Source organism: Paroedura picta, chromosome 3 (genome assembly GCF_049243985.1).
Source record: "Paroedura picta isolate Pp20150507F chromosome 3, Ppicta_v3.0, whole genome shotgun sequence".
Classification (NCBI taxonomy): domain Eukaryota; kingdom Metazoa; phylum Chordata; class Lepidosauria; order Squamata; family Gekkonidae; genus Paroedura; species Paroedura picta.
In genome coordinates, this window is record NC_135371.1 from 58,532,841 (window position 1) to 58,556,900 (window position 24,060).

The following is a 24,060-nucleotide window of genomic DNA, read 5'->3' on the forward strand; positions in this document are numbered from 1 at the left end:
CCTAGGATTCCTCAGCCATTATGGGTGTCTGAAAAAGTGTGCATGTACATGATATACCCAAAAATAAAACTTTTGGGGTCTTAAAGGTGCCATGGGTGTCAACTAGCTTAGCAAAACTAGGAACATTGCATTATCAGCAATTACTGCTACTGGGAATGGCTTTTATACTCTTGTTCATAACATCTGAATTTCACATATTGACATCTTATTTTGTACTTCCTGAATTTCATGACCCCTCAACTCTGATCCTTGATATATATATTTTTGCTTTAAAAGACTAACATGGCTCCTTGTTCATCATTATTTCTGCATTAAGTTTATTTCCTTGTAAATGAATTATTTAGTTTGATATAAATGCATGGCTGCTGTATTGGAATCTAGGAGACATACTAAAAGCCAAGGACACTTTAAAGAAGGACCTTTTGGACACACAGTTCCTATAAAGAAACTATGAAAAGGGAGACCTGAGAAAGCAGAAAGGTTGAAACTGAAATTGCTTACATTAAAAAAAATAGGCAATTTTCATTTGGATGAAAGACAAAAGATTCTGAAGCTGTCATTCAAAGAGTCAAGAAGATTCCTTCCCCTTTCACCTCTATTGTGAAAGAGAGTTGCCAAAAATTCATTAAAGAGAATTGCCAAAAAGAAAAATTCCATCTTCCTGGCTTTGGCTTGAAAAGAAACACTTGCACTCTTGAGAGATTTACTCAACCGTCCTCAGCCAGGCACTACCAATGAGGAGGTATTGATTGAAGTGCTTAAAAATGTTGTGTGTGCCAGAAAGACTTCCTATAACATACTGTTAATCAAGAACCAAAGGCAGTGGGGAGTGGATCTGATTTCTGTCTCAAGTAGGACTAAGTTGAAATGAGAGGGTGTATTCAGTGAACACTTCCCCAGCCCCAGGTGAGATGCTCTCCTCCCATTTAGCAGTTTCAAGTGGCAAGACTATCTTCTGTGGACCTTGGGGGGAGGCGGAGGCAGGAAGAAATTGCAAAGAGAATCTGGAAATCCAATCTACTGTAGTTTCAGCACGCTTTCTGGTTGAAAATAGCCTTTCTTTTATCAACAGGCACTACAGCACCCCCCCCCCAATGGGGAGGCAAGGAAGATAACATGAAAAAGTTAAGCTTATAAATGTTTTTTGGGAAACATCTCCCAACAGAAAGGGGTCATATCTCCAGGCTGCAGCACATGTTTTGCACAGAGAAGACTGCAGGGTTCAGTCCCTTGTTCTTCCAGTTAAAGATGCACTCCTGATAGGCAGAGTTTAATATAGTGGGCTAAAAGGATCCTATGGTCTGACTTCATATGGCTCTTTATGTACAAAAATCTCCACTGGAGAATTCAGTTCAGCCCTAGTGAACCATCCAAGGATGATGTGGCATCTTTCTTGGGTTTTAAATGGTCCATGCAATCAGCTGCTATTCCCAGGAAGCGTGTTCTCTGGTGTGCAGCACTTTTCAGGTGTGGGGTGGCTAATGCAGCACTCAGCCTGAAGAGATGCAGGTGCACATTGCTATTCACCATGAAACTCACTGATGATGGTGGACTAGTCATTCCCAAACTAATGTAGTTTACAGGACTGTTATGATCAAGTGGAGAAAGGGACAACCACACATGTTGCTGTGTGCTCCTGTCATTTAATTATGTTTTTTAATTGTTGCTTCTAAGGTAGATTATGTTTTTATTATGTTTCACTTTGTAAGTAGACCCAAGCAGGTTCTATGGAAGGGTGTTTTGAAAATCTTCTAAATACATAACTCAGGGGTCCTCGGTGTATTGCCAATGGGTTCCATGTTGCTCGCAAACACCTTTCTTGGCACCCAGCAAGTGTTTTTAGAAAATGGGTGGGACTAGGTGGGGCTCTTGCCAAACAGGGCTCCTGATTTGTCACTGAAGATCTGATTGACCCCACAGAGGTTCAAACAATTTTGTATCTGCAGCTCCTACGGTGTTTGTTTCATTCTCTCTCACCTCTCTGTCCCAGTGTATTTTTTAAATCACCCCTCTTCTCCAATGCACTTGGGATTCCCCTTAGTGGGCACCTTTGCCTTCTATGGCAGCCAGTTTATGGTTGTGCCCACCACCCCGTGTCAGAATTTTAAATGTGCCCACAGGCTAAGACAGGTTGGGAATAAGGCTGCCAACCTCCAACTGGCAACTGGAAATCTCCCGCTATTACAACTGAACTCCAGACAACCAATCCCTGGAGAAAATGGCAGCTAGAGCCTATGATCTCTTCCCTCTCCAAACCCGGCACTCCCGAGGCTCCACCCAAAATCCATCAGGTATTTTCCAACCGAGAAATGGCCACTCTAGTTGCACACCCCTAACTTAAGCAGAGAAAATATCAGTGTAATATATGTGTCACTGATATAATTCCATGCTGCCTAATTTGTACCCTAATTTGTCTGCAAAAGAACTCCACTTGCATCAATGGACAGTTTATTCCCTTTTTAGTAGTTCTCACAGTCTTTTGTTGGACAGAACAGCAATGGTATAAGTCGCAATTATACCACCAAATTCTGAGCTCTGACTGTGTCCTGAATCTCTTAACATGCCTCTTACATGGAGAAGTCAAGCAACACAAAGCTGTAAGTTACAAATGCAAGGACCACACTGTCTTCCAGAGCAGTGCATGAAGCTGCCAACCAAATCTCCACAACACATTCGACACACAGACACACACAAAGATTGCCCTGTTATCTCACCACACAGATCCTCCCAACACGGCTGAAGATGGCATGTCCTTTGCTGTCTGATTCCATTGCCTTTTCAGTGAAGAAGAAGTATACCTTGTCATTTTCCCAGTCATCATTGTCTGGGATCAGATAAGCCGCAACAAATTTAGGAGCTGTAATAAAGGTTGTAAGGCATGTGAGAAATAAAGACACCAGAAAATGTGTTCAGCTAAGCACAGATTCTGCAAACTTCCTGTAGGGACTGTTTATGGTGCCACTGTCAATGGAGAGGGCACACAAAACACTCACTTATTAAGGGATCAACATAAAAATGTTGGTAGTATTTCCCATTGGCCAACTTTTGCCATCTTTCCTGGTTTACTTTGCTTAGCTGTTGGTTGTTCTACTGAAGTATTGTTTTAAGCAATGTTTTAAGTAGCCTCGTGGAGCCATGTTCATTAAAAAGTGGGGGTTGAGATCTTAAATCATTAAAAGAGGCTTTGTTGCAAACAGATCTTAACCTAACCCGCCTGCAGTCCCATTCTGCTGAAAGGCATTTCCTTGCTTTCACAACTGTGTGAAATGTATATACTTTATTCATTCACCAAACACTTTCCAACCCACGTTTGCTATGATTTGTCCAAATTAGCTGGAAGGCACATACACTTCCAAACACAGAGATAAGCATATGAATAACCATATAACAAAACCCTTGAGGTGAAAGACTCATATAATTTTCTCCTACCATTAAGCAGACGCTGATCCATCTCAGTGCGTAGAGAGGAACGGTGTCCCATTGTTCGGAAGATCACAGAGTCCCTGCCCAAGAAATCTGCTGTTAGTCCTGTATACAAGTCACCACCTAGGAAAGAAACCCCACAGAAACAATAAAGTCTTGCTGAATATCCCTGCAATAATAATGATACTTAAGAGTTTATGAAGTGTTTTGGAATGTTCAGAAAACTTCATATAATTATCTCCAGAATCTTTACAACTACCCTCTGGGATATTGTAGAAGTGAGGCAGCAGGCAAAGATGAGAAAGCATAGCTTGCCGAAAGCCATCTACTAAGTAAGAGGTAAGGATTGATTTCTCTGTTCACAGTTCATACCCTTGGCCAGGACACTACTTCAGTGTATGGGAGCTTTGTGGCTATAAGTGTACAATGAAAGAATACCAGAGATGAAAAGATTTATGTCCCCACTTAGAGTACATCTTCACAGAGATTCTCATGTTGAAGGTTCAGAGATGAAGTACGCACACATGTGGAGATACTTTCACGACGTTACTTCCTTCCCTTAACACAGTGGTCCCCAACCTTTATTAGGCTGGGGACCGGCAGGGCATCGGGCCGCGCCCACGGGGACCGCGCCCGCGCGGGCCACGCCCACATTTCGGGCCGCGCCCGCGAGCCGCGCCCGCGAGCCGCGCCCGCGGATCGGGCTGCACCCGCGAGCCGCGCCCGCGGATCGGGCCGCACCCGCGAGCCGCACCCGCGGATCGGGCCGCGCGGGCACGGCCTGCACGGGCGCAGCCCGGCCCTGATTCCCTCTCCCCGCCCTGCCGCAGTAAGTAGCTTCCCGGGCCGCAAGCTTGCGGCCTGGGAAGTTTTTTACTGCGGGGGGGGGCGGGGAGAGGGAGCCGCGGCCCGGCGCCATGGCCTTTGCGGCCCGGCGCCGGGCCGCAGCCCGCAGGTTGGGGACCACTGCCTTAACAGACTGAGATTAAGTACATTTCAATGCTAGGTATGTAACACTGTATAATTTTTCAAAGAGAAAACAGAGAAAGGTGTAATCTTTTCTGAATTTTTCTTCTTCTTTTGTGCTTCCTGGGCTTCTGATCTAAATCCTGTAGCACAGAAAGCTGTTTTGTGGGTGGTCCTTAGACGGCATTGTTCCTTGAGTCCCCATAATCCCAAATGAACACAATCATTCCAGATATGCCTAGATATCATTTAAGACCAGAGATAATTCACTGCACAAATGAAAGAAAACCAACTTGTTCATATCAAGAAAGGACTGGGCAATTTAAGGGTTGACAAAAAAACAAACAAACACCAATCTTTATGTGTTTTTAATTTTGTTTAGATGAAGTGCATTCTAAGTTCATGAAATGAAATAATAGTTGAGAAGCATTCAATGTTAGGTTTCAGATGTAGTTTATTGGTCATTTCTGGCTTGGCCGGTACCTTACATTGTTCAGAGAACAGATGACTGCACTTTGGGCTAACAGGGCTGGATCTTTGTCCATAAGCTGCCACCAGGGTACAAGAAGTATTGGATCTAGGTCTAGTGTAACACCTACCAACAAAGGTACTTGCAAATGCCCTATTGGGTTCATGAGGACATCTCCCCCGGCCACTTTCTATACTTGTAGGATCCAAGCTGAACACATGCTGGGAAGAGAAAAAGCACAAATGATAAAATGAAGTAATAAAATATAGCTAAGAGAACCACAACCCCACTTTCAGAAGAATTTAGCACCCATTTCTCTACAGTGCATCAGGGAGTCTTCTCACAATCTAGCCTACAATAATGATAACCCAGGTGGTCAGAATTCAAGAATCTGTAAGATGTTTAATTTTGTCCTATCCCTACAGGAAAAAAGAATTGTCATGCCAATTCACTCAGGGGAAATGCTGTGCAGAAAGTCTGCACCTTTTCCAGAAAGGCAAGGCATGACATTTTAGTTCAAGCATTTGAACTATCATAAGGGTCTCTCTCTTTCCCTTCGAGGATATATATTCTCAGTGCTTTTTAGTTTATCCCTAATAGCCAGATCTCTAGGTGTTTAAAGCTTCCCTAAACGGACATATTTGAGAGTGAATGCTTGAGAATACTGAGTGCCATTCCGCACTCGTCCAAAATAGCACAATGGTTGCAAATTGAAATTGCTACAGTTTTGCCATTATGCACAACGTAGTTGACAATCTGCAACACTCCTGAAACCGATCCGCAAAAAGCGCTTCATTGTAGCGCTTTCAGGGAAATCCCAAAAAGTGGATTCACCCTCCGGAAAGCGCTACACTCTTGCAACCAATCAGCAACACTTGCGAAAAAGTTCTGTGCGTTACCATTGTTGCAGTTTCTGCAAAGTCCCACCCCCTAGCTCTCTCCTCTGATCTTCCGGTGAAGCGATCGCCATTTTTTTTTCTCTGAGCGAGTGGAGATAAATGCACCGGCGAGCCTTCGTTTACCCAGCGAGGCTTCCCTGGCTGCAGAGCTGTTTTAAGTCACTAAGCACGAAACAACAAACAGCCCCGTTTGCTGGTTTATTTTCCCTTTATTTTTTACTGTATTTTCGGCCGAAAATCGCACCCGTGCCGGGGGGGGGGGTTCACTCGGGGGGGAGCGTGGCAACGATGAAACGGCAGTTCAAACACCACCTGCTACCTAGATGGGTCTCTCCGTTGCAACGAATCAACGCAGATTCGTTGCAACGTGTTTTTGTTTTTTGTTTTAACTTCCTTAAAGGGAAAGGGGCTTTTTGGGATCATGATAACGGCCACCAATTGGCTGCTTGACGGCCAGGGGTGGGACGAGCTCGGCAATATCGCTTCCTGGCTAGCGATTTTTGCAGAGACCGGAAACCTGTGGGAAACGATAGAAATGCAACTGGATTCCACTACAAAGCCAGGTATGCATAATGATGAATTCCACTATTTAAAATGGCGTTTTTTAGTCCCGCAACCAATTTGCCACATAGATCCTGGTGCAGAATGGCCCTGGGAGTCCCTCCTTACCTCCCTCCTGCTCTTCAGTACTGACAAGTAGTTTTTGACATCCACTTGCCTTCCTGCCAGTTATCTCACTTGGTTGGACAAAGCAACCTCTTCAAGTTGTCTAATTACAAGTCTCTATCAGGCCCACATGACTGTCCACCCACACCCAGGCCTAGTACTATCCCCTAATGCAGTTTGCGTGCCAAGACAAGACCAAAGAGAGGCTTTATTGAATTGTTGGGACACTGTAACAGCAAAAAGACAGCGGCCTGATTGTGTTTACCTGCAAGTTAAACCAGTGTGAATGAGCACCAGGGTGAGGTGGAGAGTGGCAGATAGGGTTATGCTGTGAGAGGTCAGAGGGACTTTCTGCAGCCATCCCTTTTTCTCATGATAAACAGCTGTGCTGAAAGGGCCCTTTCTCTCAAGCACTCAATAAAAGCTTCTGAAAACTGAATCCTCCAGAGTGAGAGAGGGTTACAGGGTGAAGTAGGATGACCTTCCTGCTGAGGCCAGCTTGATTTATGAGCAAAGACTTGGAGGGAAAGCAAGAGGTTGAGTGGGAAAGAAATGCCACCCACTGATATACACCCCACCAGGGAAAGTCAGCACTCTCTAAATCCCCAACGACTGCAAGGCTTTTGGGATTATCTCCAAAATGAACAATTTAAGAGCTAAGTTCAAAAATGGGATCTATGTCTTGGACCTCTCTTGCTTGGAGGATGTTTGTCTGGGACTAAGTAGCTCCTTTTCCCCAACAAAGAGCAGACGCCTTCCCTTGAGTAGCACCTGGGATTTATACCAGGATATGGTGCCTAAACAGAAAAGGAGATTTCTTTGAGAGAGGGAGAGAAAAAGAACATTTTAAAACCTGGAGTTAAGTATGTGGTGAAGCTTCAATCAGAATGACCATTAGATCCAAAATCCATTTCTTTTCCAGACACTTAGGTTAGAAAAATTCTGTAAGAACAGCCACAATTATCTGGAGCTTAAAAGAAAGTAAGGATTGTGGATCTCAGTGGGTTTATTGTGCAATGAGTTTTCTTCATCAACCATACTGTCCTCTTGGAACAGAAAACCTTTCTACTGAATGGCTGATGAACCATCCAGCTTGGAATTTTCTCAAGGCTGAATTACTGCTCATTAAACATTTATGGTGGAATATTAAATAAAGGGAATTTGGTTTAAGTGCCAATATTTCCCTTATCTCTTACATGGAAAAAGATGTTGCAGCGAGGCACCCAGACTCCCTTTCTACTAACATGAGCCATTAGCACTGTTGTAAAGGATGCTATGACTGGATTTAACATTTGATACCACTGCGGCCTAAAATTCGCAGACTACAAAGTGCTTCTGCTTACCTCACCCCGGTGACCCACATAGACGAAAGCACAGATGGGATGGAAAGCTCCAGTCCCACAAGCCAATAGGTGTGTTCGATTTAAAGGATGAAGTACTCTGATGTAGTTGGCACATTCCGTCTGGGGGGGAAAGAACAGTGATTGGAATTTGTGAGCTTTAACAAGGACTGCATTGACAGGCACTGCAGTCAAAGTAAGAGGGGGGAGAGTGGAAAGGACTGATGGGGGAGGGTGGACATCTGGGTCTAGGCACAAAGCAAGTAGTATAACCAGTACAATATATCATAGAAGCTGGTGTCAGGATTTGTTGGCATTGTTAACCAGGTTAAAGTAAGGGTGGCAAAATTATGAGGGGCATGTCAATTCTTTACATACCCCATCTCATCATAACAGAAATCATAGGAAACAATGATACTTCATAGCCATAGGATACCACATGAGGTCTTCCATCGTTCAAAGTCCCTGCTTTTCCTTGTTTATTTACAAGTACAAAGGATAATGTCATTGCCTTGAGGCGTATGATGGTGTCTTCCCAAGTCACATGATTCCTTCTTTTCTCTAAGGCCATATGACTAGTTCCTATTATACTGTGTCCAACTAGGCAAGTGGGCTGTCTTTGTTATTGCAGAACTGGGCAGTAAATTTCTGTCAGGCTGTTTGGCACGTATACCACATTTCCTGCCTCTCTGCTCTAGCCATCATGGCTCCTTCCCCCGATCAGGCCTTTTGTCCCAATCTTTCTGTATTATTATCTCAGGACAGGAAGTGAGGTCCTCATATTGCCTTGTGCGGTGATTTCCTGTATTACCAGAGGTGCAGGAACTATGATCTGTCCTTAATCCTTAGCAGAGGAAAGTCTGCAGAAAACAGGAAGAAGCCTCCACAATAGGACTAAAAACAGTCTCTATTTAGAAATTCCAAGAAATAGATTTGGCAATGATTCATATTAAAAATAATTAGCCTGCCAGCACCCCCACAAATGAGATTTCCCTTTTTTAAAAAAAGCAATTTTTACAAATAAGCATGCACTGAGTTTTTAAAATCCTTCTTTGTCCTTAGCACAGTTACTATGCTACATAAATACCAAAAATTATTATTATTATTAAGCATTAACATCTCAAGAGTTATGATAAAATTGTGAAAACTGAAAATCCTGCCAAAGGGAGGCTTGATAACCATCTTGAAAAATACTAAAGATTGTTTCAGAAGGGAGGCAACTGTCCTCCACTTCCAAATCCAATTAAAACAAGATGCACTATGGTTACAGACAGGCAGATACATATTGATTAAGGGACAATGGAAGAAAGTTCCCTAGAGAAGAAAAGTCAGGGGTTTTTTTTAAAGAAAAAAGCCAGGAAGAGCAGTGTCTATAAGAAGAAATACATATTCAGTGCAGGTGGCTAGAATATATGAAATGACAAGGTTCTTTGCAATTTCATGAAAAGAATGAGAATCTGATGACTGTTATGGTCCCAGAGATCTCCATTCTCAACTCTTTTACCATCTGAATCTTTACCAAACAGATGTTTTCTCAGTTTTATATTCTCGCATGAGATGGAAAGGTGCTGTACAAAGTCAGCATTAGCAAGGAACCAAGTTCCTGCTCCTCTCCAGTTCTGGTTAAGAAGTGGATGAAGAATATTGTGGTGGAAGAAATAGCAGGAAATGAAGGAGACAAGGAGCCTTGACCTGAACAAACTAGTCATTTTTAAAGGAAGCTAAGCTAGTTACTGCAGCAGGATGACAAATGACTGTTCATGACTCCAGTCTGGATTAATTGTTCCGTTTTCCAGAGCACTGATCACTGGCAGATAAGCATGAAGAATTTAGAGAGAAAGTCAGTGCCCGCTAATATCCATCCATCCAATATACAGAAGGCACTACATCCATTGCCATAGAAAAACAGACTCTCGGTCATTCCTGTTCCTAATGTGCCCTTTTATCTTGCTCCAGTCTCTCCCTCTACATAACCTTCTCCAGCAGAAAGTACTGTCTTCCAGCTCTGATCCCCATCACAGCTTCACCACTTTTCATTGATAAATGACACGCCTAAGGGGGAGGGGGAGGCCAAATAATAGTTACATAACTCTTTCCTGTTAGTACATGGGTTCAAACCCAGGCCAAAGTTGGTAACCTCTACAGACCACGCAAGAAACTATATAAAATGAGAGGATTGTATGACTCATAGTAGGGAGGCATTAACCACAAAAGTCATCATTGCAACCTAGGAAAATGTAGTAGGTATAAATGTATTCAAAATAAATTCATAATCCTGACAAGTCTCCCCTTAAAGATGAACTTCGATCACATATTCCCATCTTTTGCTGATAAGATACTTTTGATATGTAATTATATTGCCAACATCATGGATTTATTATTTATTTTATCATATTTCCCTTGTGGCTCAGTGCAGTTTACATTAAAACTTTGATAATATAGTACCATATAATCAGCATTCGGTTTTGAATATATAACATTTTAATAATCAAAACTTGTATCCACAAATAGAACATTCAACAATGGAACATTTGACTCAGTTTTGCAGCACTGTGGTTTAGTTCTTCTGTGGGTGCAGTTGATGGTGGGAGGGGCCTCTGGGCTTTGGTTAGTGGTTGGTTCACTTGTCTGGTGGAAGAGCTCCATTTTGCAAGCCCTGTTGAATTGTTTTAGCTCTGGCCAGGCTTTGATGTTGTCTTAGAGCTCATTCCACTAGGTGAAGGCCAGAATGGAGAAAGCCCTGGATCTGGTTGAGTCAGATGTTCTTTCCTGGGTTCAGGGATCACCAACTTGTTGTTCCATAGTCTGAGGATGAGTGCTTGCACTCGAAAGCTCACACCTTGAATAAATTTTTGTTGGTTTTAATGGTGCCACTGGACTCTGATTTTGTTTTGTTGTGCTGCTTCAGCCCAACACGGCTACCCACTTGAATCCAAGTTGTTGATGTTAGTGGAGCGTACTGCTCTCTGGGGGCCATAGGCTGTTTCTCATGTACTCAGGCCCAGACTGTTTATGGCCTTCAAGTTGATTACCAGAGCCTTAAGCCTGATCCAGTAGTCAACTGGTGGCCAGTGCAGCTGTTGGAGTGAGCAAGAAGTAGGCCCTCCAAATTGTTCCTATAAGAACTCTGGCTGCTGTATTCTGCACCAGTTGAAGTCTCCAGATAAGGGATAAGGTTAGGCCTACGTTGAGCAAGTTGCCGAAAACCAGCCTAGAGATAACTATCACCTGGATCACTATGGCTAGCTGAGCTACTCTGGTGGCCTATTCCTCCATGGAGAGATATATATGTATATATTTAATATTAATATATATAACTTAATTTCTAACCAACACTGTAAATGGCTAAAGGAGACCGAATAAATCACATTGTTAGAGAGAAAGAGAAGTGTGTGGGGAAACACGCATGGAAACTCAGAGGGAGAGGAGCCTCCCTCTCCTCGTGTCCTCATTCTCCTTTCCTCACTTGTGTCTTTCTTTGCCTTCCTCACTTGTTTCTTTCTTTGCCTCTACCTTTCCCTCCTCTCCAACCTGCTGCATCAGCAGCTTCATACTGATGGAAAAGGATTCAGTATCTAGCATCAGGCTTCTCCCAAAGGTCACTGATGAAACTAATGTAGCTAGTGATGAGCATGAACAAAATTTTCCCACAAAAATGCCCTGTTTAATGCCTTCCAAACCAAGGTTAGGGTAGGCGCCTCCCCCAAATATTTCACGGATCTTTATCCAGTTTGGGAATTTGGCTGGGAGTCATTCTAAACTGGCAGCTTACAGGTATATGTGCCCTGGCTGCATCAATTTCAGTATGCCAGATTGCTTCCCTCCCTTTGGAAGGAAGGAGGGTGATCTGGTGCACTGAAATGGCTTGCAGCCCTTTGGCCTGACAACTGAGAGGCCCGCAAGCCTTGCTATCAGGCCAAAGGGCTGCAAGAAATTTCAGCATCCTGGATCCCTACTGCCCCTACCCCCTTTGGAAGTGAGGGAAGTGATTCAGTGTGCTGAAAAGATTTGTAATCCTATTGGCCTGATAGCAGAGCTGCAAGTCATCTCAGCATGCTGGATTTCTCCCACCCCCTTTCCAAAGGAAAGGAAGAGATCTGGCATGCTGAAATCCTTTGCATCCCTTTCAGCCTGACAGTAGGGCCTGTGGGCCTCTCAGCTGTCAGGCCAAAATGGCTGCAAGCTTCATACTTCATACTTTCATTGTGCTAATCACTCTTCCCCTTCCAAAGGGATGGACGCAATCTGGTGTGCTGAAATGTCTTCCAGCCCTTTCAGCCTGATAGCTGAGAGGTCAAATGGGCTGCAAGCTTTTTCAGTCACCAGATCACTCCCCTCCACATCCCACTTCCAAAGGAAGGGAAGTGATCTGGTGCACTGAAATTGCTTGTGGTCATTTCAGTTTAACAGCAGGACTCACGATTTCAAGCAATCTCGGCCTGCTATTTTGCTTTCTCCGACTTCTAAGCAGGCAAAAGCTAAATGGGCCGTCCCAAACTGGATCAATTCATTTCAGATGGGTTAGGCCAGGGGTAGTCAAACTGCGGCCCTCCAGATGTCCATGGACTACAATTCCCAGGAGCCCCTGCCAGCATTTGCTATTTGCGTTCAGGTGTTTGGTTTGGGAACACCCAGAACCCCAAACTAAACGATAAAAGTGCCCATCTCTAATTGTAGCTACTTTATAAAATTAAACTCACGGCATGAATTTACAGAGAAAACATGGGGAGAATGGCACATGTTCACGAGCTCAAGAAGTAAAGTTTTTTCTTTATTTGTAAAATTCTGTTAGCAGCTTTTGCACACAGAGAGAATAAGAACAAGAATGAAATAAATATGAATGCCCATGTTTTTTTTAAAGAAAATGTCAACCAAACATAAAAGCCAATTTTACTCCCTGAAAGTGATTATATGTATGCCTTGCTTCTCTTGTTTCCAAAGACAAGCAATTTTACATATTTCATTGTTTAACAAAACCACAATCAAGTCCATATCTGTTGGCCTGATTTTCTCCTTCCAAGTACTGTAACAGAACAATGAATTAAGCAGTAACTAATGAATCTGTATATTCTTTACAGTGGCAAGTGCTTTTAATTAGACATTTTTATTTTCCTCAGAGAAACGCCGTATTTGCACTCTCCTTATTTCCTAACAACTACCTGAAAAATTATCTTCATTTCTTCAATGTTATGTATCATTAATAAATTTGTTTTCTTTGGATATGTCAAAACAAATAGAGCAAATCCTTTTTTTACAAACATAGATTGTGTGATTGTCAGCTGCCATCAATCTTCTTGGGGTTTTAAAAATTAAATTTAACTATTATGCTATAGATCAGTGGTCCCCAACCTGCGGGCCGCGGACCGGCAGGCCATGGCGCCGGGCTGCGGCTCCCTCTCCCCGCCCCCCCCCGCAGTAAAAAACTTCCCAGGCTGCAAGCTTGCGGCCCGGGAAGCTTCTTACTGCTTGCGGCCCGGGAAGCTTCTTATGGCGGGGAGAAGGAATCGGGGCCGGGCCGCACCCATGCGGGCGCGGCTCGCGGGCGCGGCCCGATGTGCGGGCGCGGCTCACGGGCGTGGCCCGATGCGGGGGCGTGGCCCGCGCGGGCCGCGGGCCGCGCCCCAATGCCCTGCCGGTCCCCAACCTCAGAAAGGTTGGGGACCACTGCTATAGATGTTTTTCACTTTGAAACTTGACAATACTTTAATTACATTATTCATATACTATAACTCAGTGGTCCCCAACCTTTATTAGGCTGGGGACCGGCAGGGCATCGGGTCGCGCCCGCGCGGGCCACGCCCATGCTTCGGGCCGCGCCCGCAAGCCGCGCCTGGCCGCGCCTGGCCGCGCCTGGCCGCGCCCGCGGGCCGCACCCGCGGATCGGGCCGCGCCCACGAGCAACGCCCGGGGGCCGCACCCACGGATCGGGCCGAGCGGGCGCGGCCTGCACGGGCGCGGCCCGGCCCTGATTCCCTCTCCCCGCCCTCCCGCAGTAAGTAGCTTCCCGGGCCGCAAGCTTGCGGCCTGGGAAGTTTTTTACTGCGGGGGGGGCGGGGAGAGGGAGCCGCGGCCTGGCGCCATGGCCTTTGGGGCCCGGCGCCGGGCCGCGGCCCGCAGGTTGGGGACCACTGCTATAACTGATATTGATATATACATGGACCTGTCTCTGATAATTGGTCCTACACACTGTGCGGATAACACTCTTGATCTGGTATTTTGTTCTGGGCTGGAGGAATATAATTTAAATGTGGCGGAACTGGCAATAGCCCCTTTATCATGAATGGATCAATAGCTGCTTAAGTTTAGACTTACAAGGATACCAAGATGTTGAAGAGGTGGAGGATTTTAAAATGATCCATACCCAGAGCCATATCGATTGATGCTCTGATTGACTTCTGGAATGAGGAAATGACCTGGTCAATTGACACAACTGCTCCCAGGTGCCTTCTCTCAGGTGTTAGAACCCAAGTAGCTCCTTGGTTTACTAAAGCAGTGGTCCCCAAACTTTTAATCACCCGGGACCACTCAACACCGGGGACCACTCAACGCCTTTTACTGTGGCCCGGGGGGGGGTAGTTTACTCCTCTACTCTCAACCACTGCCCTAACGCTCTCTGATCGCTATGGTAATGTTTAAACATCCCTTCAAAATAAGATACAGACACACCACAACAATGAACATAAGGAACATTTTATTTTCATGGAAATTTTAACTCATGACAATGATAAATCAATGGGAACCCTGAGCTTGTTTCTCTGCAACGAGATGGGAGACAATGACACCCAAGTGTGTTGTAAAGGGCCGGAGTGATGAAGTAAAGGGCCGAGGGGGCGGGAGAAGGCGTCCTTCAGGGCCCACCTCCAATTAGTCGACAGACCACATGTGGTCCGCCGCCCACAGGTTGGGGATCGCTATACTAAAGGGCTACAGGCAATGATAGGGCAAGAAAGACAGCTAGAGTAAAGGAAGATTTGGGCTAAATTCAACAGATTACAGGTAACAGCTCATTTTAAACATTTTTAACATTCCATAGTGGGGATGGCAGCAAAGAAACAATACTTTTCTTTCATCATTATGTCTACGAAGTGTAGGCCAGCAGGTGGCCTCTTTAGATCTGGCTTGTAGTAGGCGGTACTGATCAGTGGCCTACTTTGACCACTTCTGCTCAATATTTTGTAGATAAAATGTCTTGCATCCCTTCCAACTTGGACTCTATATTAGCAGTGAGAGGCACAGACAAACCTATCACATGCCTATTCCACACAAACCCATCACATGCCCACGTTTTTTGTCAAATGTGGACAATTTCATCAGCTCATTGTTTTAGGGGCTAGTACATCAGCCATAGTATGAGGTTACATTTTTCTATTCAGTTTATGTGTTCCTTGGGTACCCTGCATACACTGCCTACTTGCGTGTAGGTTATCTCTTCTTTTCCAGGAAGTGCTTGCCATTCACTGATTCTGCCAGGTATCCTCTTCACATCATGATGGTAACAATTACTCCCAGCCTTGTCCAAACACTATTCCTTTTCACCCTTGCCTTCCTTAGATAATTCGATGTGCATGTTTATGTGCTTTTAGCATGCTTGTTTGTACCCCTTTTAAATTCTATTTAATAAAAACAATTTTCTAGTTTACGCTTGACAAATTTATTTAGAGAGTTTCTTTAGGGAATAACACCGTATACATAGGTGGTGATCCCATAGTTACCTGCCTCTTGCTAAATCTCCAATTAATTGCTAATTTCCCCATCTTTTGAGATTAGAAGAAGAGAAGAAGAGTTGCTCCTTATATGCTGCTTTTCTCTACCAGAAGGAGTCTCAAAGCGGCTTACAATCGCCTTCCCTTTCCCCTCACTACAACAGACACCCTGTGAGGTAGGTGAGGCTGAGAGAGTCCTGATATTACCGCTTGGTTAGAACAGCTTAATCAGTGCTGTGGCCCAAGGTCATCCAGCTGGCTGCATGTGGGGGAGCGGGGAATCAAACTTGGCTTGCCAGATTAGAAATCCATGCACCAAGATGGCTCTCAACCAGGCTCTCTTTAGGCAGATGGGAACCTGGGAACAGGCCTTCTTGGTTATGACACCAAAACTCGGAACTCTCTCCCAAGGATCTGTCCCCTTCTATTGCTGTTTACCACCAGCGGGTAAAGTTTTTTTTGTTTCATTTGTTATTCTCTCAATAATCTTCCTTCCTAACCAAAGTTTTATGTTTTGTGTTTTTAACTGTTTTATGTGTATTTTAACTCTGTTTTTAATCTCTTTTAAAAGTTGTTTAAACGAGATACATTTGTCAGAGTTTATTTTAATGGTTCTATATTGTACTTATCATGTATGTTTTAAATTGATAGCTGCTCTGGTGGACCTCATGAAGGATGAAGGCAAGTTATACATTTTGTAAATACATAAAATGAAAATAAAATGTACTTATTTGAATTTGTAATTAGGAAATTAAAAATAATAAGAGATCATATTGAGGTATCTTATTTAGCATTTCATCGATTTTAATATCACTACCACTTAGGAAGCATAGCACTTTCTAGTGTTCAAAGGACTTCACATATATTGTCTTCTTGTAATCTTTACAACAATGCTATAAGGTGGGTCCATGTTATGAACTCCATTTTGAAGATGGGAGAGCTGATGCTAACAGAAAATGGCTTGCCCCCAAGGATACCTAGTAAACTCATGATGAGATTTGAACCAGAGATTTCCTGGATCATAGTCATTAAACTATATGAGATTTTATTAATACTCTAGATAAAATAAATAAACAACCACTGTTCTACCAACATAATATGGTATTCAGTTATTAAAACTTTTATATAAGAATAAGAAAACAATTCTTGCATGCCTAGTCATGCTTTCAATTACTCTATTTTCTAGTGTATTAATAAAGAATTTAAAACCTAGAAATGGAGCTGATTTCTCACTTTATACAACTTCATTAATTGTACTGTGGACAAAATATGGTTAAAAGAAACATATTATGCATGCAATTACTTTTTAAAACTTCAGGTTGCAATACTGAGATACTGTTCTACAGAAGTTATATCTCTTCTTATGCTAAATTAAATCAAAACATGGGAATTTAATATTAAATTTCCCAGGTTCATAGTGCAGATATACAAACAACATTAACTGGCTGCTGCTACTCTAATACTTTTCCATTTCTCTTCCCCTAATAGTAAATAGGTTGATTCTGAAATCCTTGTTTGCATTTCTTTAGTACTTAACACTACTGCCTCTTTTAGCGAAACAAGAAGTCCTAAAAAGTCTATTTAAAACTGTCAACCATGATTAATTCTACTGGTCTTCCTAGTCTTGCAAGCATACTTAAACAGGACCTGGCTTTACTCCAGCAAAAGGCAACACATGAAAATAAAAATTACTTTGCCGATACTGCTTCCCCCCAAACTTATTAGTCAACAGATATGTGCAATGTTTGCGAAATGATATATTCAAGTTTGGTAAACTAAGATTCACTTAGCCAGTTGGCTTGATTTCACTTTCTGCTGAGAGTCCAACAGAGTATCTAGGGGAAAAGGGCAGCCAGCAAACAAAAATGATGATGGAATCATCATTAGCTCATACCATAACAGTAATAAATATTATTAGCTCAACTCAGAACAATTCAACTCACTGTAGAAATACATAACCAAAAGTGAGGAACAAGTGCAAAAAAAATTCCAAACTGTGTTGTTCACAATATAACTGAAAGAAAACAGTGAAAAAAACCAGCATCCTGCTCTAGAAGAATCAACTAGTGCTGACGTGCCATTATATTATTGCCTTATCAAGGATTCTGAGCAAATCACATTTTTAAAATGTGCAGAATGAACCAGTCAGACAGTTACAGTTCTGAGGCATCATTTTGTAGAATAATCCTTTGTGGGAAGAAGAAACATTTTATCAGATAAACTAGAATCAAAGCCCATTTTATTTTGAAATAAAATGGGCGCTAGGCCCCCCCCCTCCCTGAGGAAGCCTTCGCAGGGCGAAGGCTTCCCGGGGGGCTGGCGCGGCGTGGCCACCTGCCCGTGACCTGGGGTGTGTTCCCTGCTTCGGGAACACGCTGTTCCGGGGGAAGGGAGAAGTCGACCCCTCCCGCCAGTGACCCGGGGCCGGGAGAAGGCGGCACTTCCCCCCCCGCTAGCGATACGGGGCCTTCTCCTGGCCCCAGCCTTGCGACACGGAGAGGCCGCTCCCAGGGCCGGGATAAGGCCAGCACGCACCCAGCCCCCCAGCAGCGACCCGGGGTCGGGAGCAGAGGCGTGTTGCTGGGCGGGTGGCTGGAAAGGAACAGGGACACGCGGCGTCCCTGCTCCTTTCCCAACGGGGAGGAGAGGTCTCCAGGGTGTAAACTGCACAGAGATTTTATTCCAACCCCAGATCGATTCAGTCCCTGCCCTCTACACAGAATGCGATTTCTGTTTTGATTTTGGGCGATTTTAATTTTCCCTCTGCACCAAGGAGGATAGATCCGGAGTCACCCTACCATTTCTTCGCCATATCCAGGAGTCCTTTTAATCCTCGATATTGGGATATTGCGGCTCAGAAAGCATGAGAAAGGATGAGAAAGCACTCCCTCCATGGTAGAGCAGTTCTGATTGGCCAGCTGACTCCGTGGTAGAGCAGTTCTGATTGGCCAGCTGACTCCATGATACAGAAGCTCTGATTAGCTAAACCTGCAAAGCCAGCCAAGACTGTTAGGTTTCTTTAGAGAGGAAGCCCTAATTTTCTTTCTGTAGAAGCTGCAGAAGCCCTTCTGTGGACAGAGATTTGCCTCGTGGTTTTTTTCCCTCCCTTCTCTGTTGTCTTCAAGCCCCCCCCCCCCCTTCAAGAAAAGAAAGAAAGAAATAGGCTCTGTCTGGGCTTGGCTCCCTCCCCTTCTGAATTTTCCCAATCAAGTGCAGAACACTTTTCTGTTTCAGTGGGGAGGGGGGGGAAGAGGAAGACCCGAGTTCAAATTGATCTGAATTCAGCAGGATCCACACCGAAAAAAACAAAGTACGTGCAGAATCAGCCCCGGAGGACTCACCGGCTTGGAGGTGTTCTCCGTCTGCGCGGCGTCTCTCCTGGCGGCCGAGGTGAGGCCGGGCCAAGCAGCCATTGGCCTCTTGGCCCCTGAGTGCCACTCAGAGTTTTTATCCCAGACAGGGCCCGCCCTAACTTCTCCCCAGGAGCCCTTAGCCTTTTATTTAATCCACTCCGCAGGAGTGGATTAAAGATGGTTTTACTTTAAGTACAAGTGGGGGCCTCACAAGAATTGCAGAGTACGGTTTCTTTTTATACTTTTGCTAGGTTCCTTTCTCCTGAAATAATACATTGGGGGGGGGGGGAGGCTTTTCATTGAACAGTGAGTTCAGCAAAAGCTTTCTCTGATCCCCTCATCCCTTCCAGTCCTGGCCCCTGTACCCTGATGGCATGGGAGAAACATGCACGTATACATTTTGCCTGGAACTAGTAGTTGTTTAGTGTGAGTAAGAGTGTGAGAGAAAGTGACAAATTGACAAAGGTTATGGACCATTCACTTAATCTCCCTTTATTCCTATTTGGTGGGCATACAGAGCAGATAACTGCATATCAGAATACCTGGGATGCTGGAAAGGCCATATGGGAGAAGGAAGTGAGATGAAAAATGGTAAAACTCTCAGTTCCTCCAGGTAGTGTAACTGGAGGAATTCTCTTTCAGAAGACTTTATAGATTTCAGAGCATGGATTCAGCAAAAAGGAAGTGAATACAACAAATGTTTTAGGAGGCACAGTTTAAGACAATAACACAGTGGCAGAATACTTTCTTAGGAAACTGTATAGTCTCAGACTTTAGGAAAAAGCAGGCTAATTTTAGTGAAGAGGAGACCTATACTGGTCTCAGAGTCTAATTTCAGGGGAAAGCTAGCTAAAGAATTGGAATTTCTAGGAGGAGCTCACACTGTGGAATTCCTAATGTTGTGAAAAGACCAGAGTCACTTCATAAATAAAAGCTTGTTTGATAACATCTTGGAACAGACAACTGGAATGCTAGAAGACACCTGAGGACGTTCTGTAAGATTGGCATTAGAGAAGAGATGACACTGGTCAAAGTTCACATACTACCTCTATTCAAATATCATTTAAAACTCTGAACTTCACAAGTTGGAAAAGTCATCACAACTACCTACTTTTTCTTCTGCCTTGACCCTCCCCCACCAATTCAGACCCCTTTAGAAATAAAGAGGGTAGTGCAAGTTGTCTTGTGTTCAGACATGTGCAGTACTGGGGAGAATTTACCATTGTTTCTGAAGTCAGTTGTGACAGTCTTAGTTTAATCCCCCTTAAATACCATTCAGACAGGACCTAAAGGAACCCTATTTACATTCAAGGGATCTGTAGGACCAACTTCTCATAAATGATAGCTGCAGTGGCAGAAATGTGCTTAAAGAACAAACAGCTCAAGATAGCTCACAAGAATTAGGCAAGCTATGTGTTGCACAGACCAAGTCAAACAAAAGCCTATCAGTACCCAGTATGGCCTGGCCAGAGGCACAGCATTTCTGTTGAGATAATTGAAAAGGAACAAGTCAGTAAAGCACTCCTATTAATTTTTTTTTACTACATTCTCTTAATACATTAGTGCAGTGGTCCCCAACCTTTTTATCACCGGGAACCAGTCAACGCTTGACAATTTTACTGAGGTCTAGGGGGGGGGGTAGTCTTTTGCCGAGGGATGTCGCCGCCTGAGCCCCTGCTCCACTTGCTTTCCCGCCGGCACCCCTGACTTCCCTCCGCCCGCTGGGGGGTGCTGCCAACAGCAGCTGCGCAGTGCCACGCCGAGGGGGAGCCCCAGCCATGGCAGCCGCTGGAGAGCTCACCAAAGGTGAGCCAGTGGCAAAGTGGCAGGGCAGCCTCCGAGGCAGCAGATGGGGAGGAGAACGAGGAGGAGCCGCGGCCCAGTACCAACTGATCCACGGACTGGTCCCAGTCCCCGGACTGGGGGTTGGGGACCACTGCATTAGTGTTTAAGATGAAAGTCAAATTTATTGCAGTGTTCTATTGCAAGAGTTGGATAGATTACATTTGAAAATTAGGATGTCTCTGGTAATATGTGGATGAAAAGAGTCAACAGAACCAGAGACTACAAAATCCACCAGATATGCATTTTAATTAAAAGGCAGGATGATAGAAGACAACAGCATGTTAAGCCCAGTCAAGCAGCTCGAGCATGTTGCTACTCGGGCAGATTCCTTGAAACCAATATTAGCAAGCATAAATAGGCCTACTTGGAAGTAAATCCTATTTTATTCCAGGAAAGTGTTCTTAGGACTGCAGTCTTAGTCTGGCTCTGTTTCAATTCTCGATACTCAGTTAAGAGCAGGAACACTGTATTGTATATCTCTCTAAACAACTGATTTTATGGATTTATATTTTTCTTCTGTAAAAACTATACCCTAAAACAAAGGGGGGGATTAAAATAGCAAGAAATAGGAATTGGAAAAGACTACCCTTGCAGCTATTGGTGAGAGATTGCAAAATAAACATATGGAGACTGAAATGAGTGACAACCACTCCTGGGAGCAATTACTTTGGGATGGACTGTCAACAAAGAGTTCACTTACCCTCTTAGGCCCCTTAATTTGCCCACTGCCTCAAATTATGTTTTTAAATAGCTACTTGCATGGCTGTGAAATAATAGCTGATAAGTAAAATGTGTAATGAATCCTGCAGCAAACCCCCCCTTCCCATAAATATGTTTTCCTTTGCTTTATTAATGTAATCATTTGGGGCTAATCATTCTGGAAGATCTGGGTTGAGATCCCAGCCTAAACTCACTGGATTGGCTATCACTATCTTTCAGACTTCATTCCCATGGATAATCCTCACTTACTGGCTATGAAGACAAATAATGTGAAGTCTGGAAAGCATTGCAACAAACAAACAAAAAGGTGGAGGAACTGATACTCAATATGACACCCTATTATGAATTTCTACACACCCACTTTTGAAGGAGATCTCATGAGTTCTTCTTGCAAGTTCTGTGACATTTCTCCTAACACTCAAAGGATGCTTGCAGTTTAGATAACAATGACACCAACATTTTCCTTTTACTGTTCTTCATAGAGATAAAGAGTATTTTGCACCAAATGAGGAAGGCAAGTTAGGTGTACCTCACTCTTATCTGTATTTAAAACCGTGCAGAAAAAGATGCCAAGAGAAGTCCCAAGCTGCTACTTTAGTATTGTTTCTTCCCTACCCAAGGAATTTCTACCTAACCCTGCTTATGAAAATGAGATTTTGTAAAAGGAAACTGCATCCAACAACAAGCAAGATATCAATGGTTTTTTGCTAGCATGGGAAAAGTAGGGCATATTATCCATTTATTGTCTAATATTAGAATTTAAATATGCAGGATCCAAGTATACTTTATGCTCCCACAGATTAAACTGAAAGTACAGAGTTCCAGATATGTGTAGCTGGCTCAGCCACCCTCACAATTACAATGGAATGTATTTTCAGATACTGAAGTGGAACTCCATGCACAAAAATAACAGTATTGAAGCCTTATGGGTTTAAAAATAATAATAAATGCCCAAGTCTCTAAATTACAAGCCACATGAGGGATTCATTCCAGGAAAATTTGTAGGTATCAATGAAATTGTTTCCAAAATCCAAATTGTAGGAATGAAATAACATATTCCCATATGATGAGCCCGTTTTCTAATAGTTATTGACCTTCTCAGCCTGACCTGGATAGCCCAGGCTAACCTAATCTCATCAGATCTTGGAAGTTAATCAGGAGAATCTCTGGTTAATATGATAGACCTCTTTTCACAGAGCAGTCCTGTCAGAGCTCTCTTAGGCCCACCTACCTCACAGGGTATCTGTTGTGGGGAGAGGAAGGGAAGGTGATTGTAAGCTGCTTTAAGAGTCCTTCAGGTAATGAAAAGTGGGGTATAAACACCTTCTTTTCAGGAAGTCCATTCCACAGAGTGGTAGAAGAGGCCTGAGTCACAGTCAGTGCCAGGTGGGTCACCTTAAGTGGGGAACAAGCAGCACAGGGCAACCTGATGACCACAGTTGATGCATGGAAACAAATGGAAGGAAACAACCGTTCAGATATGTTGGCCATTAAGGGCTCGAAAGGTCCAAATCAGCTGGTTGAATTAAACTTGGAAACAGACTAGCAACCAATGTAGCTGCTTCAAAATCTGCAAGATATGTTCCCAATAATAGTAATTATTATTATTATTTGACTTTTAGCCTGCCACTCCCGGAAGGCTCGTGGCGGGTTACATTCAATAAAAATCCCAATAAAAATACTCCTAAAAATACAACAATATCCTGACAAAAAACCAACACCCAAGACATATGCGGTGACATAACACAACTAAAATACCCCCCTAAAAACCAGGAGTGGCATGGGAAATGATCTCAATTGCCCATAGAATAGTCCAGGATGGGGGTCCAGATCTTCCTGGTGTGCTGGCCTCAACCTGGCGGAAGAGCTCCATCTTGCATGCCCTGCAGAACCCCGAAATATCCCGCAGGGCCCTTAGCTCTTCCGGGAGCTCATTCCACCAGGTAGGGTCCAGGACCGAAAAGGCCTTGGCCCTGGTCGAGGCCAAGCGCACTTCCCTGGTAATCAGTCTGCTGCATTCTGGACAAGCTGCAGTTGGTGCAGAACACAACTAGTTCTAATTTCAGGTTCATATAACTTCAACACATCCCCTTTGAAATGGAAAAGGTTTGGCGAAACAGAACAGCAAGCAAGAACCACTGGGAGGAGCCAAGTAGGATGGTATCAAGGGGGACACTCCTTCAGATATGTAGATTCCAGATCATGAAGGCTTTTAAAGGCAAAAAAACTAACACTTTGAGTTTGGAAACAAATAGGCAACCAGTGAAGCTGTTTTAGAACAGGCGTTCCATACTGGTGTACTCTAATTAGAAGACAAGCAGTGACATTTTTCAAGAATTCAAAGGCAACACATTGCAATGTGTTTTACAACAGTCTAAATACTGTATTTGCTAAGCAATACTAAACAATTACATTTTTATAAGTAGTGAATTTCCATTAACAACTTTCCTTTTTCTTCATTCAAGGATACTGCTATTACCATAGCATTTTTAATACATCTACTGAATATTTTGTCATACATACATACATACATACATACATACACGCATGCACACACACACACACCCTACGAAGTCCTAGTGAGCTAGAGATATAGAAGGTGCTAAGAATTCCCTGAAGGCAATGCCAAAGGGGGAATTCAGCTATTTTTCTGGTAGCTGTAAATTTAAATTCATT

General features: G+C 43.7%; 1 protein-coding gene across 1 annotated transcript in view; it reads right to left on the reverse strand.

The window, feature by feature from the left end:
- Nucleotides 1-24,060, reverse strand: part of SEMA3G (semaphorin 3G) — a 132,590-nt gene that overhangs the window by 31,087 nt on the left and 77,443 nt on the right. Inside the window, exons 4-7 of the mRNA XM_077325867.1 lie at nucleotides 7,767-7,886; nucleotides 4,989-5,079; nucleotides 3,430-3,546; nucleotides 2,715-2,857 (exon numbers count right to left, since the gene is read on the reverse strand). Of these exons, the coding sequence (XP_077181982.1) occupies nucleotides 2,715-2,857; nucleotides 3,430-3,546; nucleotides 4,989-5,079; nucleotides 7,767-7,886 (471 nt within the window). The remainder of the gene's footprint in view (nucleotides 1-2,714; nucleotides 2,858-3,429; nucleotides 3,547-4,988; nucleotides 5,080-7,766; nucleotides 7,887-24,060) is intronic.